The 21,095-nt window shown below is 34.9% G+C and overlaps 1 protein-coding gene across 6 annotated transcripts in view; it reads left to right on the plus strand.

The window, feature by feature from the left end:
• The first annotated feature begins 5,546 nt into the window (after positions 1 to 5,546).
• Positions 5,547 to 21,095, plus strand: part of LOC149794260 (phospholipid transfer protein C2CD2L-like) — a 148,911-nt gene continuing 133,362 nt past the window's right edge. For 2 of the 6 annotated variants that reach the window (XM_089968399.1, XM_089968395.1), the window contains exon 1: positions 5,548 to 6,060. In XM_089968399.1, coding sequence (XP_089824525.1) covers positions 5,683 to 6,060 — 378 coding nt within the window. In that variant the 5' untranslated portion in view covers positions 5,548 to 5,682. Of the gene's footprint in view, positions 6,061 to 21,095 lie in introns of all 6 variants that reach the window. The other 4 variants (XM_089968396.1, XM_089968397.1, XM_089968398.1 and 1 more) reach the window with 3 other exon arrangements.

Raw genomic sequence — 21,095 nt, forward strand, 5'->3', positions numbered from 1 at the left:
ATATTTCATGAATCTTTAAATGGATACAACCTTGTTATACGAAACACGTGGATAGCAACCTCGTTATACCAAACACGTATACATCATTACAAAGCAATGGTTCTGTATATTTTTATATGAATTTTATGTTCGAACTCTTTCAGTAGCGGTATTTTAGCTATATTTGGGTAAACGCACAATGACACTTTCGTGCTCGATCACGACTTTAATAGTTAATTAATACAAGATATAATTTATTTAATGAAAATCATGACGCAGTATTAATACGAGATATAATTTTTTGAATAAAAATCATGCCGCAGATGTGTCCTCTTTGAGATAATGCTTGAACAGCAGATTCTGCATGGACCCTAGCATGGCTAAAAACGTCGAATTCAAGGCGTGCAATTCACTGTCAGCACAAAAATTGCAGCGTTAAAGACAGCAGAAATCGATGTACACAGCGGTAAAAACAGTATAAATCGAAGTACACAGCGGTGAAGACGGTATAAATCGATGTACACAGCGTTAAAGACAGTATAAATCGATGTACACAGCGTTAAAGACAGTATAAATCGATGTACACAGCGGTAAAGACAGTATAAATCGAAGTACGCAGCTGAAGAACATGTTATAAAACAATCACCATTTATTAGTAAAAAGCAATAAGGCATATGTTTAGGCAGACTCAGACACCGCTTTAAATGCTGCATATGTCCGTGTAATAGGCGTATATTCTCCTCAACTTTAAATAGGAAAAAAAGTAAACATCTGTGTACTTGTTCGCTGCTAGCTAGTATGGAAAGCCAAAACAGCCCCCCCCCCCGAAATTGAAACAAATTAAGTACGTTTTTATAAAGAACAAGAAAAAAAGTTAATGCAAATGGATACATTTTCAAATAAAGTAAAGGAGATACAATCCAAACACAAAAACGCTGCATCACCCAGCTAGTGAACTAAAGCAAACGAGGTACAATCAATGCACACAAAAGGAAATAGACGAAATGTAAAGCGAAACAAACTAAAATCAAGCCGATTGTTTAAAAATGAAATAATTCAAATAATAAATATCATTCGTGCACAAACATAACTATCAAATGTGCCAAACACGATAGTACAATAACAAATTTTAAAGAACAGAGGGCGCCAATGCGATTTAAGAGCGAGACTACTCTATGGGCATAATGGACAGGTTTTGCTAAACGTGTTTTGGAACTGTGCCTTCATATCGGTGAATCGAACATTTTGGAAAAGATTTAAATATGGCAGTAGTATCATATCGGGACTTTGAGAGGCATTCCAGATCCCATACCAGAAACCCGCTATACATTCAAAGATTCACCGTAAATTTTTCCCCACTGGAATGTTGTCGTTTTTGTTTTGTTTTTGCAAACGTGTGCATCTCTCCACGTTAGTCCGTTTGGAAGCCGGGTCATGGGTTGGGATTTGCAGTACTGTAAGTCGCAGACAGATCAATTTACTCAGACAATCATTGACTCGATTTTTACTGCTGTAAACCAATTCAATTACCTGTTGTTTGGTTTCGTATTTATGCGCAGAGTTGTCGTAATTTTTCATCTCATCCATCACAGTCTCAAACTACGCCATTCTATTCGTTTTATAAGTTGGTTAGGGGCTATTTCCAAATATTAATTTCTTCGCGTCGGTAGCATATGTGTTCATCACAGTTTTTGTATTAATACTGTCACCGTAAAGTATAACTGGTCGACACTTTGACCTTATTCGGGTGCAACAAATACCTTTATTTCACTGGTACAACTGCCATACAATCATAGAAAAAATGTATGTCTAGGTTGAAAGCGTGTGCGTGCATGCATGCGTGCGTGTGTGTGTGTGTGTGTGTGTGTGTGTGTGTGTGCGCGCATCACAGATTCACAGATTCGACTGTGTTTGTTGTCTTTAACGACCGTTCTCGTTTACTTTTAATAACTGTTATACGGACAATAACGTCTTTGTTCAATAGGAGTCAAAGTCTTCTTGAATGAGTGTTGGTTCAAATAAATAAACTGAGAATCTGAGAATTGTATCGGGGTGGATTTTTCGGTGAATCCCACTTATCAGTATAGAATAGAAATAATCTCTGGGTGTTTTCCTGGATGCCCTTCTCCTGGGGTTGATAGATCTCCTTGGGTAGATATTGCCTATGAGGTAATGCTAATGGTATTTCCTGCTTCACTGGTTAATATTCCTCTAATCATGCTCCATACAGCTGCAACTGGTATTGATGTATGCAAGACCAATAGCACTTCAGCAGCCATTACGTCGACATATCGTATCATTCCATCTTTGCCAACATCGACGTAGTCTTTGGTAAATGCAACAGACAGACTGACGTCACGGATTCATTCATTCTCGGCAATTTCAGCAAGGTTTTTGGCGATGGCGCCTCACGGATTTAAAACAAAATCATTGATGTCCACGTTAGACGTTTTAAATTTTTCAGTTTGATCTTGAAAAATCACAAGCTCGCCCGGATCGACGTCAACAACAACCCAGCTGGCAAACTTATTCAGATAGGCTTGGATGGCAAACCTGGTTAGATCCACATCAGCGCTGCGTCGGTCGCTGAGTACTCTCTTCCGTAAATGTCAACAGGCATTTCGTACATGTTTCTCATTTAGCTTCTAAGTAACAATGTAAAATCACCAAGAGACAACACTTGCCTCTCGCAGAGCTAATTTTTTTCTGGGACTGTCATTCATGTCGGGTTAAATTTTCCTGTTTGGTATGGATCTGTTGGAGCAAATTAATGTCATTTTCCTTCGCGGACAAGAATGCCTCTGAAGCTGAAATTTTATTAGGTGGTCGACTTAATCGCTTTTTTGTTGTTGGACTTAATCTATGAGGCTCATCGTTACTACATTGGATTCTTCTGCGTCATCATTAAACATTTCCATACCAGGGCCCGGAGTGTCCGAATGGTCTAAAACGATCGCCTTTACAGATCAACTCGTATATCTCAGTTCTGTCAACTCGGCCAATATGGTCTTGTGAGAAAGCTTGCCAGTATCTTCCCGTGGGTCGGTGGTACGTCCCGGATTCTTCCCGTTTCATCCTCCACTAAATATACTGGCCGCCATGTATAACCTCTCATATGCCCGAAATGGAGTTAAAACCCTCAAATCAAGACCAAATCAGGACGATAGCATCAGTTTTCTTGATCTTAACGGACAGGTGAACTATAAATAAAGAACTATTGATTATCAGAAACGAAACTAAATGTGAAAAGCAATAGTTCCATGATAAATACGTTTCACAAAGAGACTCTTTTGAGTTTGTTTATCTAATACAAATAGGACATTTAAACCGTCAGTAAAATAAAACTTGTTAAAAGATAAAATTCTTACTTTTTTTCAAATACATCATAGAGAATTACAGAATTACTCGAGCAAAGGGATACAAGTTGTTAAATTTTCAATGGTGGCGAATATGGCTTCAACAGTTACCTACCTTGTAATCACGTGCCCCTGGTTATATATTTCTGGGAAATGTGTATTTACTCAGAATATTTAATACTTACAAACTGTATTAAATTTCATCTTAAAATCTCGCCCTTCAAACCCCATTTCATCTAATTTTCGAATTTATTATTTTCATTTGAACATATAAATAAGAACACTACATTCTAAATAAAAATTGCGGAGGGAAAGTATATCGAAAGTGCTTGTTAGAAAATTCTAAAGAACATAAATGTGAAGAATGTGTAAATATGGAATATACATTCGCGGACTGCTTTATAACGGCACTTTGAACCCCTGTGGCTGGCTCTGACGGTATCTAACCCGTGACCAGCGAGATTCAGCGAATTATTGTACAAATTAGGAATAATGTCATGAGTAAGATGTGATTATAAGTAAAGACTGACAATGCTCATGACTGGGATATATCAGAATATTGTATAAAGCACAACCACGCGCATACAACCGACGTTTCCTTCGTTGCCCGTTATCAATACGTTCTCCCAAACTTAGCTGCCACATATGTCAGAAATTGTTTATAGGAAATATGTATAAAATCTGTGAAGAAAAAAAAATATTACCACATTATCTCTCTCTCTCTCTCTCTCTCTCTCTCTCTATATATATATATATATATATATATATATATATATATATATATATATATATATATATATATATATATATATATATATATATATATATATATGTATGTATGTATGTATGTATGTATGTATGTATATATATATATATATATATATATATATATATATATATATATATATATATATATATATATATATATATATATATGTATATATGTATGTATGTATGTATGTATGTATGTATGTATATATATATATATATATATATATATATATATATATATATATATATATATATATATATATATATATATATATATACACACACATACATAGGTACATACACGCACACCCCCACACAACGCACGATTATAAACAAACTTGTTACTTAACAACATAATTCCTGTATTTTGTAATTTGGAGGAATATATCAGTACTAGCCATACATTTTCAAATTCACGTATGCATTCGGGCATTTATGTCTAGCATGGAGTGATCATGAATGGCTGTAGTACTGAGAGATACCAGTTCAGAAGTAGCATTAATATGGTCATACAAATTTCCATGAACGTTCATGGGCGTCTCTATGAACTTTTTCACGGGAAAGGGGGTAAAGTCATAATCTGGCGGTTGAGGTGGAGGTGGCAAAGATAAAATCAAAGGGGGGGGGGTAAATTTATATAGTGCATACAGGAACTTTAAAACATGTGTGTGTGTGTGTGTGTGTGTGTGTGTGTGTGTGTGTGTGTGTGGCGTAACTGCCCTCCTCCCTGCGGACGTAATTGATTACATGAAGTTGCGTATTTGCAATATTTTAAATTTATTTTGGTGGCTTTGAGACTTTCATATCGTATATCTGCCGCTGTTCATCCTTACTTAGAAAATTAGGAAAGCTTCTACCTCCCTTGTAACTTTTATAGTAAATTAGAAGAGTGTATATATGTATGTATGTATGTATGTATGTATGTATGTATGTATGTATGTATGTATGTATGTTAGGCCTCCTCATATAAGGGAACAATATACACTTCTCACTTTTTCTTGAGATCTGGAGTCTGTTATTACATTTATATAACTTTTGAATTTTTAACGTAATTTGCGTTTGATACTGACTGACAGTGACTGACAGTTATATATAGTCGGAGTTTCCTCTAACCCATGCCACCCCATTTTTGATATTGGTCCAAATATAAAAATGGGGTGACAAGGGTCAGTGGAAACTCGGACTAAGTGATATCATGACAGTGATATCACGAGATGGTTATTAACTCTAAGAATTTAAGTTCTCCGGATAGTATACACAATATGCAGTTGCTCTTTTGTAATTTTTGTTAAATTTATTATTATTATTATTATTATTATTATTATCGCATTTAAGCACAGTTGAACCCATGGGTTGACACAAGAGTTTCCCATACTTGCCTCATTGTGACAGTGGGATGACGTTGAAGACAACACTGGGAAATCCCTCGACCAGTGGTAAACACATTCCTTAGGAATGCCGAAAACTTGAGTGCAGCTAGATTTTCAGCATCGCAACCCTCCTAGTCAGTTTATGGGAGTGAAAAACAGATTCCCCTGTATCGTATTACACAAGAAAGCACCCGATTGGCTCCCGCATGGCAGATATAACAGTGAAGTTGATATGGTACCGGCTTCAGGAGAGCTATTCCAAGATGGCGGACGTAGGGAGCTGGTTCAGGTGGGAAGATCATTTCCTCGATGCCCTTCTCCTGATGTGGATAGGATGGGCAATGCTAGTAGTATTTCTGTCCAACTCCTTAACGTCAATATTGGGCCCCATCCAGCCCCGGATTTCATGGGACAGGAAGGAAGCAAGTTCGATTCACCCTAAGGTCGTACCGGGACAACATGGGCATGAAAGTTGCTTGTGGTTGAACTCGGCTCTCAACTGGCTCTTTCTGCACTATGACAGCTTCCCGCAAATTGTGGACAACTGGGTGCAAGCCCTTAATGAGCAAGCTGCTAAATTAGGGGTGAGTACCATTTTAGATGTTGACATAAGAAGATACTGATACAATATTTACACTTCACTGGTGATGATTCCTTTGAAGAAAACAAAAACGGGGGGGGGGGTGCTGTTGCTGCTGCTGTGCGCTGAGATCTATAGCTTAGGAGGATTCAGATGAAAGTGTGGAAAGAAGTGGTGTGGTGTACTGTAGGGCAATTAGCCGGTGGGGACCGAAAACATGAAATCATTAATATACCATAATATTGGGGGTGGTGGAAAGGTGGACTATAGTAGTCTCACACCATCCCGTTGGCACCCTCACTACCGATTTTAAAAACAAAAGGTATCAAGGATATGAAAAATGCACAAATCTTAGACATTTCATCATTGATTTATAATTTCTAACCCGATTGTTGCTAGGGGTCACAAACACACTGTTTTACTTGTGGGAGCTTCATTAGCAACATATTCACCATATTTTCTTGGGCCAGTCTTTGTTTTTAAGCAACAAATGTGATGTAGTTCACCATCTTTGAAAATCTCAATAATTCTGTAAATTTTTTATTTACATCTCTTGGAACACACATATACGAAACTTCCTCTTGCTTTTTAATTTTTTTCAGTTTGTATTATAAATATTATATTTAACATTGCAGATACTGAATGCAAATGACACATTTGTTACTGAAATAGATTATTCTAGAAACAAGAAATGGACAGCAAGCAGTCTGACTTCTGCTTTTCATTGGGAGCATTCATTTTTTCATTTGCCTTGAAACCCCAAATAATTTGACAGTGTTAGTGATTCATGGGTGACATTTGGGTTAGAAATTATAAATCACTGAATGGAATGGTTAAGTTTTGTACTTTTATTATAGCCGTTATGCTTTTTGTTTTTAAAGTCTTTGAGGGGATCAAGCAAATGTGAGGGTCTGCAGATACTGTTGTTATATTTTTAGAACTAAAAGTGTAGAGGTAAGCCCCCTCCCCACAGCCAAACAGGTGTACATGTTTGATATATATGTTGAGTTTTAAGGAAGTAAATTAAGCTGGAACTTGGAAGCATGATGAAGAATTTTTTCACATTTAGTTGCTTTTTAGGCATGACTGTTGAGAAACAAATCTTACGGCCATATATCATAGAATAGATTGTGGAGTGGTGATGATGGTTGTTCATCTGGTGCCAAATGGTGTCTTATCTACCTCTATCATGTTGTGTCTCCATTAAGTAAAGTTTGCATATCTTGAATGGGCAGTGTTTTATCTATCCATGCATCAAATGCATACTCTTTCCTGATTTGACGCACAAAAATCATGAACGGTACATAAACTGATGCCCCCATTGTTATATTTTGCTGAATAACACAAAATAAAGGTTTGGTCTATAAAAAAAATCGCCACCGGTATGTTAATTGATGCATTCCGGTATTATGTTTTGCTGATTAACGCAAAATTAAGGTTTGGTCTAACTACTGTATTGTCCAGATTACAGCTCTCCCAAACAGGGGAAACATGTGCATATCACTTTCTTACGCTAATGTTATCATAATACATATGGTTACAACTGAGTGTGACCTGTAACAGTAACATCATTTGGTGCAACAGGATGTTAGAACCGTATAATCACCACACACAAGAAAGAGGAGGAAAATAAACACGTGATTTTAAAGTGATTCTCAGGAGAAACTATTATTTTATGTGCATCCTTGTCATGCAACTAACCAACAATTTCCATTGATTGCCTTACGTTGTTCCAAGATACTGTCAGCCTTCGACTGAAAATGGCGTCCACTGCAAAAAAATTCAAATATATCTGAAACAAATGAAATTATCATTTGGACTACATTTACAACCAACCAATGATAATAGTATTGTTATCAAACCAGTGGAGCCTTCATCATTTAAAGATGAGGTAACGGTTACTTGTAAGATAAAATGTACTTTTGTACAGCAATAGTTGAAAACATACAGCTGACTATGTTGTCAAAAAGAAGTTAAGTCGAGCGAAGAATGTGATAGTGAAGGTGCCTTTATATTTTGCCATATATGTACAGAGGCTAAAAAAAACCCTCCATGACCAAATGTGCAAAAGACTATGACTTTCAGAACAGTACACTGGCAAGGCATGCTGGGTTGCTAGAACACAAACTGCTGGTTGAAGGTTCACGAGACCAGGTAGATTTGAATGAAGTTTTACAAAACATTCTTCCAAACATGTAATAGCAGTGAAAGTACTACTTAAGTGTGTGCATTAGCTGAGTGTAGAAGACATACCTTTTTTTAAAAAAAATCTCTTCTTAATTTTAATACACAACCTAATGGCTGAAGAAATTAATGCCATTGGCATTTTGAAGAATTCCGCTATTCAGTATGACTCAGCTACTATCTGCTCTGAGTTATTGGAGAGCCTATGAAATTTAGATCTGCCTATAAATTAGGTATATCCAATGTATGATTCAAATTGATTAAAATTTAGATCTACCTATAAATATATATATATCCAAAGTATATGTTTCAAATTGATTAAAATTTAGATTACCTATAAATATATATATATCCAAGGTATGTTTCAAATTGATTAAAATTTAGATCTACCTATAAATATATATATCCGTGGTATATGTTTCAAATTGATTAAAATTTAGATCTACCTATAAATAGATATATCCAAGGTATATGTTTCAAAGTCATTAAAATTTAGATCTACCTATAAATAGATATATCTAAGGTATATGTTTCAGTCATATTATATTTAACATACTGCATGTGTTCAAGCCAGTTCAGTAAGAGTCCAGATGATGGGTAATTGATGGGGTGATAATGAGGTTGATGTGTTGATAGGTTCTCAGAACACTAATATAAAAGCCTAATGAAATACAAGTGGTACATACATACTGTCAGGCAACTGAATATATTGACTGATAAAAATGGACCAGCTGTTGAAAGGCATTGATCAGAGGTTTAATTTGGCTGACACAGAGATCTGTCCATAGCTTTTCAGGGTGTTTCTTTGGGACTTTAAGAGAGCATAACAGACTCAATCTACTGCAATCTCACTGTCATTCAGATCTTATTAGATGAAGATGTTTTTAAAAATGTATCATTTAGTCTGGTTCATTTTTCAAAACTAAGAATTATGAAAAATGAAATTTTGTGAATGATTTTGCACTCTGTTTGAAAAGCATATATACTAGTGTATAAGACAGATCAAAATGGTTAGACAGATCTGGTGTAACGATGTTCCCACTTGGTAAAGAGGGGTGGTTAATTAGATTTGGCTATCATTCTAGAGGATGACCTCCCTTAATTTTATTGCCTAGTATGAGTGGATAGATAGAACGTCAACAGAGAAAGTAGCATAACTATTGAGGACAAATAATACAATACGAGCCCCCTTTAGACAAAAGAATAACAATTTAATCAATGACATAAATTAATAGTGTCAGCTTCTATTCAAACAAATTTACATTTACATAATTTCAATAGCAGTGTTCTATTATTGATTCATTTCATCATGATAACGAGAGTGGTGAAACGAGCACAATGTCCATGCCTGATTTGCATCACCTAGTATCGTTTTCTGTCTCCTTGTATCCCACGTCTTCCCACCTTCATGTGTATATGTTTGATCTTTCTTGATCCTTCTATCCTAGCTGCTCGATCTCTTATCCGGACTTCCATCTTTCGGACTGTTCCAGAGAGCTGTTTCCCTGAATGACAAGATTACCACTCAGTCTCTGTTTGTATCTCCATACTATGTGTATATAAAATTCTCTCACTTTCATTACTTAGAAAGCATAAAAAAGCTGTATAAACATTGCGTAAACTCTGACATAAGGTGACCTTAACGGTTAATGGTCCTTACAAATTTAGACTTTATTTTTAGTAAGGTACAGTCGTTATCTCTAGTTACAAATGACCCCTGTAATGTACATCTAAGTCTGACCTAATTTGATAGGCCATCACCCTCGCTTCACAGCAACTGACCATAATTAACATGTGAGCAGTGCATATAATCAAACATTCCCGTATCTTTCTGTATACATTATCACATGACTCCAACTGAGCCAGTTCAACTCAATAAGATGCATGCTATCGATTACTGTTGCATAAAGCTCACTAACTTCTAGCTCATGGCAATCCCTAACCTACAAGATTCTTTAAGCATTAAAAAATCAGATGTAAATATGCAATTATTGTTAACTCACGATAATCAGTATTGTCTTAACAGACAAAGGAAATTAATTCATATAACCCTATGAAGTCATACACATCTGAAAATTTGGACTGCTTTTAATAAGTCAGTTCTATCAATGAACTCAGTAAATGTAAAATTAAAGAAATAAATTGCATAAACAACTCTAGCATGTCAACACATTTCCATGAATTTGAATAAATGATGCATATTTTGGATCCTATGCATATCAAACACACGTGCATTAAACAAATAGAAAATTGAATGAAAAATTAAAATTGTGTACCTTAATGCTGTTCTTTCCAAGAAAATATGCATCCCAACACTAAAGGCCTGTCTTTGCCTACAAGACAGCCAGCCACCTGGTCCCCTTACTTGTCTCAACGAGGAAGAACTGCTTTTTAGTTTTCCCTGGAGTCAAACGAATCTTGCTTCTCTTGCAGGAAGAATCTTGGTCTGAAGATATTCGCCCAAAGTTGTTACTTTAAATTCAAGATTTCTTCCAAGGTGTACGCATTAAGTTAAACGGACCAGTTGTTCCTAATTTTTTCTCCAAGACAAAAATTATCTCTGTCAGATTTTGACAGTCTAGAATCTGAGAAATATGACACATACCAACTGTGCAAATACTCTGGGCCTTAGACTCCAGGTTTCTTTTAAATGATATAAAATATTCTTCCTTAAAAAAACATTTTTATATTGTATTTTGTTGCTTGATTGGCAGCAGCAGAGATTCAGCTGGCATTAGAGATTAATGCAGTTGTACTCCTGAACTGTTTAATTTTTAGCTCATTAGGGTGTAAGGTCAAGTGAGCTTTTAGTGTGGTCTTTCGTTGATCATCCATTCAGAATTGTTGTTACAGCCTTTTATTTAAATAAAATACTTGACTAATTTGTAAAAGATTAAATAGGACTATTCTGGCATCAAGGTCTTTCCGATTTGTTCAGTGGATGTTGATTTGCCTTCTGATATGGCCAGTAGTACTAAAATAGAAGATAAGCTGCTGTACAGACTTTGACCAATCATTAATATCTTCTAATCATTATTCTCCTGAATGAATGGTCATATAAGCATGCAGTTTTCGTTGAAGGACTTTTTATGATGTTTTGTAATATGGGAGTACTGTATATTCCAACAATTGAAAATAAATATTCTCGTTTTAAAGTAGGGAAATAAATGTATTCATGCATAAACCAATTTACATATTTCCAGATTTACAATTGCACGTAGCATATAGTTACTTCTCTGTTATAGATTAGATCAGAACCCTATTTTATTTTCAAAGTAAATATGGAGTTTTTCATGCAAAGCAGGGTTAGTTGTTCTTAAAGTAGTATGAAAAAAAGCCTTTTGATCTAATAAAAACCCTGGAAATGTATAAATGTATACCCCCCCCCCCCTTTGAAATGTAGATGGAATAATGTATATTTGAAAACTAATGGTAAATCAACACAAAATGAAGACTGAATGAGAAGTGGTATATTTGGCTGATTTGATGGAAGTTACATATGAAGAAAACCTGTTTTAAGCCTGAAATAAATCTTCCTATAATGTGACAGGCAGTTTTGACTCAGACTAGGAATTTAAGAAGCTACCATTTTGTGTTAAGAGTTTGGCAGTACATCAGCACATGGTTGCAGGTGAGACTGAATTCTGCACAATGCTTTTTTAAAACTTCATCCATTTTTAAGTTCAGGTTTCATCTGCAAGATCCATTTGTCACCATTTGTTTTTCACTCCGTAAATTCTTTATGTGCCAGTAGACAAGCATACTCATGAAAATCTCAATTTGCTATGTGTCTCTCTAGTATGATAAATTATTTCACCAAGTTACACATGCACAACAACTCAAATGCTAAGGAAATGCATGAATGATAAATGTTAATGAGGTTCTACTGTAGCTAAAATGCAGAGCAAATGCATGAATGATAAATGCTAATGAGATTCTACTGTAGCTTAAATGCAAATGCTAAGGAAATGCATGAATGATAAATGTTAATGAGATTCTACTGTAGCTTAAATGCCAAGGAAATGCATGAATGATAAACGCTAATGAGATTCTACTGTTGCTTAAATGCATGAATGATAAATGTTAAATGAGATTCTACTGTAGCTTAAATGCAAAGGAAATGTATGAATGATAAATACTAATGAGATTCTACTGTAGCTTAAATGCAAAGGAAATGTATGAATGATAAATGCTAATGAGATTCTACTGTAGCCTAAATGCAAATGCTAAGGAAATGCATGAATGATAAATGTTAATGAGATTCTACTGTAGCTTAAATGCCAAGGAAATGCATGAATGATAAATGCTAATGAGATTCTACTGTTGCTTAAATGCATGAATGATAAATGTTAATGAGATTCTACTGTAGCTTAAATGCAAAGGAAATGTATGAATGGATAAATGCTAATGAGATTCTACTGTAGCTTAAATGCAAAGGAAATGTATGAATGATAAATGCTAATGAGATTCTACTGTACCTTAAATGCAAAGGAAATGTATGAATGATAAATGCTAATGAGATTCTACTGTAGCTTAACTCATTAACTCCTGGCAACGCGTTTACGTGGCAGGAGGTAGTAGCCTACTGCCGAGCTCTGTAGCGTCATGGTCATGCATGATACACTAAAGTGGTTGGTATTGTAGAAAGATAGACAGATGTAGCTCTACAATGATACCAAATAATCTGGAATATCTAGTTGCACTACAAAATACATAGGGAAAAATCGAATATTTTAGACCCTGTTTTTTTTCACCCAAAATTCGCCTGTGGTTGGAATTCAATTTTGTGTCCAGATTTTAGACTTTTTGGTCGCAGAACTGCAGACAGACAGGTGAACCTTTGCAAAAGGCAGGATAAGGTGGGCATTTGAAATAAGAGTGGTCTCAATAAGGAAATGATGGGTCCATTAAGCAACAAAAAAAGAATTTTAACCTTTACCCGTCTGCTCATGTGCGAGCGAAATAACCAATGAAAAAACGATGTTTCTAACACAACTTGGTATTAGGCTAATAGGAAACCTCTAGGAAATCGATGTATTGGGATGTGTTCAGAAATAGCCCCCCTACTCACATTTCAGGCAAAAAATGACAAAAACTTGAAGGCGTTAATGAGTTAAAGGCAAATGCTAAGGAAATGCATGAATATTAATAATAAGATAATAGATAATAATCAGTGAGATTATTGTTAAACAAATGCTCAAGAAAAGTGTAAAGGGTGAATAATGTCATAATAAACAATAATTTTCTTGTTAATATGTAAATGCTAAGGAAATGAATCTGATTAGAAGTAAACATTGAGATTTTAGTTCAAGCTCAAGCAATAAAGAAATGCATGTAGTGTATTTTTAGGGTTCATTAATGTTTCAATGTCAGTATGGTTGGGTGTTAATTTGATTTTCTTCAACAGCTGAATGTTTTGAAGTCTTGAAAGACCTTGCATTTCACATTTTATTTTATTATGTTTTATTTCTGACAAAAATCGTACTTTTATATCTGTTAAATTTCTCAAAAGATAATTCTTAAAGGATATAGCAACTGAGGTCAAGTTTTTAAGTCCTAATCTCCAAATGAATTTGTGCCTCTGATGCGGGAGGTCATGGGTTCGATCCCCGGCTGAGTTATACCAAAGACTTACAAAAATGGTACTAACAGCTGTCTCGCTTGGTGCTCAGCACTAAGAGGTTATTGTTAGGACTGGTCTGCCTGGTGTTAGGATAATTTGACTGAGTGGGATATTATGCCACATGTCCACGGCATGATGCCTCGGTGCTAGACATCACTATAAACTGCCACACTGCAGACATTGTTGTGACATGACTTTTTTTTTTGTTTTTAAAGCTACGTTAAAAATCTAAGTCCAAAAGAATTTGTTGGGGTTAGAGGGTTTTCAGAGTTTTTTGTCAGGCAAAGGGGATGTTTAATCTATCTTGGATACCAGTCAAGATAAAGGAAAAAAAGATTGTGTGTACCTAGATATAATCATTAGGATGGTATATGTAGTAATTTGATGTAAACTCTAATTTTTTTCTTCCAACAACTGCTAGTGTTAGATGTACCAGTCAGTTATATAGAACTCCACTGATGAGAGCAAGAGAGAAATTTACTAAAGTGCAAAATTCTTCTTTTTCAAGGCATACCACATGGCAAGGCATTATGGAGAAAAGTTGCCATTTTACAGTATTGAAATAATTTTCATGTTAAAAACTGATTTTCAAATATTGTATCATTTTGTTAATTTGTAATATTAGAAATAGGTCGAAGGGAAAAGGCCTTTGTTCAAGCTGCTGAAGATTGGATGTAAAGCTATGAAAAGCAATGAAATTCACCCAATTCGAGTGTGAACCTAGAAATCCAAACTGGATAAAATTTAGACCCTTTAGACAGAAGGGGCAGGGATCATTAAATTAAAATAAATACAAACTTCATTTAAAAATCTTTTTAGTTTTTGTAAGGGAAAACATGTAGGATATTAAAAAATTAAGGAGGGACATGGTATAACAAACATAAAAAGTCTTTGGTATTTTGAAAACTGAAGAGTCATCTCTTAAGCTCTAACCACCAGTAAATGGAAAAATATATTATTCTTATTGCCAAACTAACACCAACTAAAGTCACAAAATTACCCCAAAATGTTATTGCCATACATATTAAAATATCTCATTGTTACCTCTAATTGTCATAGAGCAAGAGAACTTATGGGATGGGCTGCTGGCTGACGACATGCATCATCCATCTGTCTGTTAGCACAGATTATCATAGTCCCTAAACTACATCCAGGGTTGCCTTTCAACTTTATATTCACATTCATCCCATGGTCTTGTTTATCCTAAATGAAAATGGTACCACCACAGTGGCCATCTTGAAAATCATGTTATCGCTATTCCTATTGAATAGATGGTCATATCAACATGGGATTTTAACTGGAGGAATAGATAGTTCCCAAATGACATTATCATCAGTCATATTTTTGGTATGCTGGCTGATTTACCATTGAGGTTATATGGTGCTTAGAAGTTGAAATAAATTGACTGAATCTCATGATATTGTTACAAAACATACATAAACATAATACTAATCAGCCTTTCAGTTAGAATCTATATTTGTAAGTTTATTTTGCTTCAATGTGTCTTGTTCAGAATGGTCAGTTTTGGAGAAACTGCCCGATTGTCCAGGTACAATGGGCAGAATATCATCTTTATCGGGAAGCATATATACAAACTTATGATGTTTAGTTAGGTCTGAATGAAAATGGTGCCACAGCACCCTTCTAGGAAATGTTATGTCTACTCCTTCTGAATATGTAGACTTCTAATGGGCTCTAGTTATGAAACTGTAGCCAATCTGACATCCAGTATGGCCACCACAGTGGTCATCTTGCTGCTTTTCCTCCTTATGCTGCCTGCTTGGTGCAAAATGAAACTGGTGTTGTTCTGACATCCATTATGGCTGTCACAGCAGCAATCATATAAATCTTGTTATTGCTACTACTCCTTAATGAAATGCCTTGTTGTCATGAATACTGTCTTGTTGTCATGGAGTGTTTACTAGAAAACTTCTTGTGATGTCTGGTTGGTCCTAAATAAAAAATACTGCCACTCTGAAATCCAGTATGGTTGCCACAGGCCCATTTTAAAAAAATCTTGTTTATTTGTTATCACTACTCCTTCTGAATATTGAGGTTTTCACCAGAAGGATTCTTATGGTGTCTGGTAGGTTCCAAATGAAAATTGTGCCATTTCCATATTTAATATAGTCATGACTGTGGCCATCTTGAAAATCTTGTTAGAATGGATATATGCGTCAACATGGGGATTTGACATAAAGACTTTTTGAGATGTATAGTTAGTCTTAAATGAAAATGGTACTTCTCAGATACCTAATATAAGTACCATAATTACTTGTTTCAGAATCCAAAATTGTAAAAGAATCTGAATTATAATTTTGGAGTACTCACTATGTATGAAAGATAAAGTGATTGGACCTTAACACGATCTGTATGACACAATATGCTTGACAACCTAGCTGTCAGAATGAATTACATAAACGCACAATCGATGTCTTATTTTGCTTTCTAGCCATTAATTTTTTTACAGTGAAATGTAAATTACTTGAATATATTTGTTCTTATAAGAGAGAGGAAGAGAGATGGATGGATGACATTGTGTTGGTGTGTAAGATCATGTGTATTCAAACAAAAAATTCTTTGTAGCTGTTTAACATGCTGCTGAATAATATTATCAAGGTCATTTCTCAAAAGAAATAAATTAGTCATGGAACTGTGGTTTGCTTTTGATAAATGGAGAGGGAAAAATAAATACGATTGTCAAAGCTACATAAGCTAGTATCATTGCTTACAATTTATCTATGAATAATACATGTACATTACAATATCTGTTTTATTTATAGGTAGACAGCAGGCAAGTTTTATCCGAGTTGAAATTGAATCGTACAATAAGAATCATTAGCTGGTTTGAGCTGTTTTACAGACTATAAAAAGTAATATAAAAATTTGCTTCCATGATCAGACATAATTGACAGTTATATATATATAAAAATCTGGTTATAAAATTACATTTCTTTGCTAAAACAGCAAACCCCCTCCTATTTATAATTTATATTTTAATAATCCATGCAGGAAAATCATTGATTAGGCTAATTGTTATAAGGGATATATTTGAGCTCCTGTTTTTGAAATTATGTGCAGTTTGTATTCATATAGCTAAAGTAACTGAATTGTCATTTATGATAGAAAAATAAAAGAAGTCCAAAAAGATTTATTAATTTGAGTGTGTGTGTACAAGGGAACTACTTGATTCCATTGTCATTTGGCACTTCAGTTCATTTTTGTTTTATTTATGCTGAGCTATGATCAGAACCATATGAGTATGCTGTGTTATTTACATACTAATTACATATGCCCAGAGCTTGGACTAATTAGCCAGGACAGGATTCCCCCCAAATTATATCAAATTAGTGAGGCTACAAGTGGGGATATGAAATAGCATCAATGGGCTATAAAGGCACTTGTCCAGTATGAATAGGTTGAATATGGTCAAGAGGCCCCACATGACTTTAATTGAAAAATCATAAGCAGCTGTGAAATACTGTCACTATAAAGATGACCACAAATGGGTCTATCATAGAATAGTCTAGATTCTAAATAAAATGTTAATTAGAGAAGTAAACAGCAGCTGGCTTCATAACTGTTTTAAAATGTGTAAGCTATACTGTGGTGCTTTGCGATAGTGACTTTTCTATTTTTTTCATAATTAACTTGTTTTCACAGTTTTAGTTTCCATTGTGAATTGTGCATTTCAGAATTAAAAAGATATAATACTCTTGCATGTCCGTCATTTTTTTGTAAACCAGTTTTTTTTCTTCTCTCTCCAGACATATAGTATTTGTCCTGTTCATAATTTACATAATTAGGAAATGCGTGTGATTTTGCTTATCTTTTTTGGTTCTTATGTATACATTAGGAGTCACTAATTAATAAAGAAATAAGCACAGATGCTACAAATTGTATTCATGCCCATAACAAACAACTGTACCTGTACCTCATTATCACCTTCATGGATGCCAGTTGGCAGCTTTCCTATATCAGTTTTTTAAAAACCTGGAAGCGGTGAATGTCAGTGTTTAACATCCATCACATCCCATAATGTTGCATCGTGGCATCATTGATACGATTAACACTTTCTACCAAGTTTTTACAGATTGCTTGGAAAATCACATATTTGAGACTTCTGTTCCATAATGAAAAATAACAATTCTGATACAATCTGAATAATTGCAATAAAAAGTTCTGTGAGTGAAATGATGGAGTCAATCAAAATATAAGAGACTTTTGCAAATCTTTAGTAATTACAACCTGCCTGGCAGCTGTAAATTGGCAGTGCATGCTTTCTGTTGCAGATAATTGAAGTGATCATTTTAACTGTGTTGAATTAAAGAAATTGACCCAACAACATTTGCTTTTTCTTCATGTGTGTCTTTTGGTTGGCTGACCAACCCTGTTTGTCATTGCTGACCATTGCACTTTTTTGTCATGGTTTAGAGAAAATCAAAAAAATAACGTTTTATATATATATATATATATATATATATATATATATATATATATATATATATATATATATATATATATATATATATATATAATGTTTAAAAGAAAATAAAAATCTGACCTGCCTACCATTAGTTTAAGACCAGTGCAATAGAAAAGACATATTTTTTCTTTGTTTGAGAGTAGTCTGTGATTTTAGCCTGTGGATTTTTAACCCTTTAGCTGCTACAGCTGTTGTGCCAGTTTCACTACTGCTGAGTGCTAGCATATTGGTTACTGAGATTACGGGGAGGCTGGTTGCTAGGCTGAATATTATCTAGCATCATCAAAGCTGACTACAGAAACTGACAATAAAAACATGGTTACATTTATATTCAGTATTTCATTAGTTTTTGCTGATTTCAGTGAAATAAAAAAACAGCTGACCTTGTATAGTGTCTGCTATTCATATGTTTCCACTTTATATACTCATACATCCCGTCATACAAGAAATCCCAGTTACGTAAATCCAGTATTTACATATGTACATACAAAAACATGAATGAAATCCATTCTAATTACAAAGTTGATAGTGGTACCTCCTCTCAAAACAGTCATTATCCGCACATAAATGGCAATGTATATTCCAAGCTATGCACACATCTCTGTGATGCTGCTTTCATACCATTTCAGGTCTTGCTTGTGATCCCCCATTTTCTTGGCATCATCGTTTATTTCTTTCACAAGCATTTCCACCTGACATTCAGGAAAAAGCTTGAGAAAAAATCTTTCTCATTGCTTAGTGGTCCAAGCTCGATTGTTGAACCAACATGAGAATCAAACTCATTGATCTCGAACACATCGAGGTCACAACTCCATGGTTCAAGTGGGACTCTATCCGCCTCGTCATCTGATTAAAAATCACTTGCATCTGGTGTTGAAATGGGAATAACATCAATATCTGATCCATTTTCTAGGAATAAACCATTAAACTCTTCGATATCTCTTGCTCTGAACCCATTAAAGTTGCTCATATCTGAATTGGAATCCATCTTTGTTTATCTGAACTACACGTGTTTCATAACGCACATAAAAGCCCCGACAGTGTGTCTAAATTTAACCTCTCAACTTTCAAATTTGTATCAAAATTTTGAGTAAACAGTCCTCTCATTGGTTATGATAATCAAATATATAAAGTTCTGTACTTTCAACCATAGCGGTCACATCCGCATTGATGTGATGCTGGGATTTCGAGTACTGCTGAACTATACGCACATAATCGAACACTGGTGTAGTAAATTAGGCTTATTGACACTGCATATATGTGTCAGTGGGGTTCAGGAGCTATTTACAGGTGACGCTTAGATGCAGCAGTCGTAGCTAAGGGATTAAAACTCTGACAAATGTTGGACCTATAGGCCTTTATGGGGGCTATATTTTGGCCCATTTCCCAATAAATGCTTAAAATATTTTTCTAATTTTGATTTGAAAAGGTCTCTGTTGAGAGGAACATGGTTGGGGATTCAGGTAACAAGGTAAAGAACAATCTTTTGTTCCCTTATTGCACTACTTAGTGAAAAATGAGAAAGAACAAAAATTATGTAGTCTTTATGGTTATTTCGTGGGAAAGTACAATATTGCAGTTCTAGATTATGTAACATTGCACAGTAACTCCTTTATGAAAGTTGAGCTGTCTAATATAATTGATCTTTTTATAACATTTACTTTTTGTTGAAAATTCTTTATTTAGCTCTTTTGTTTACAAATTTCCTCAATTCCAAGGGCTCTGGGTTCCACTTCAGAAATGGAAGGAAGGAAAATGCTTAACTCTATCCAAATCAGGGCCATTCATTATATTTAAAGTTGGAGGGTGAGTTGCCAAAGTAGGCTGGGGGTTGGGTGACCTCCCCTGATGTAGATGCAGGTTTTAAATTTAATTAGCTGGGTGTAAAATTAAAGTAGCCAGGTAAATCACCTGGGGTTGATAAGGAAAGCCTTGCTATTATATAATACCCATGCAATGATAAATAATTTACTTTGTTATGTTGATTGCAAAATTTGAAAAGGATGAGAATAGTAAATAAGTATGTGGTGTACAATAACCTTTTCAGTGCCACATCAACTGATGACCAGTTGAGCTTGTTGGGTGGTCTGTTATCTATTGTCCATCTGCTGTTAGCACAAGTTTGCTGTTGCATCTCCACATAAAGTAGCTGGAGGATTGTCCTGAAAATTCATCCCAAGGTCTAGTTGGGTCTAAATGAAAATGGATTTGCACAGGTATCCAATATAGCCACCAGAGTACACATCTTGAAAATCTTATCAGTACTGCTTCTGAATGGATGGTCATATCAAGACAGTGTTTTCACTAAAAGACTTCTATGATATCTAGTAGGTCCTAAATGAAAAAGGTGCTGATCTGATGTCCATAATATCCACCACAGTGGCCATCTTTAAAATCTTGTTTTGGCTATTCCCTTTACCAGATGACTTCTTGTGATGTCCAATTGATCCTAAATGAAAAACGTACTCATCTGATGGCCCATATGTCTGCCAGAGCAAAAATCTTCCGATACCAACACCTCCTGAAATTATGGCCATATCAGCATAAAGACTAAAGACTTTGTATGATGTCTAGTTGGTTGTAAATGAAAATGGGGCCAGTCTGATGCCTGATATGGCTGCCAATATGAAAATTTTGAAATTATTATTATTGCTAATCCTCCTGAATCAATGGTGATATTACCACAGCTTTTCACTCAAAGACTTTGTATGATGTCTGGTTGGTCCTAAACGAAAATAAAAATGGG

This window comes from Sinohyriopsis cumingii, chromosome 8 (assembly GCF_028554795.1).
Source record: "Sinohyriopsis cumingii isolate HCF-2022 chromosome 8, ASM2855479v2, whole genome shotgun sequence".
Taxonomy (NCBI): Eukaryota; Metazoa; Mollusca; class Bivalvia; order Unionida; family Unionidae; genus Sinohyriopsis; species Sinohyriopsis cumingii.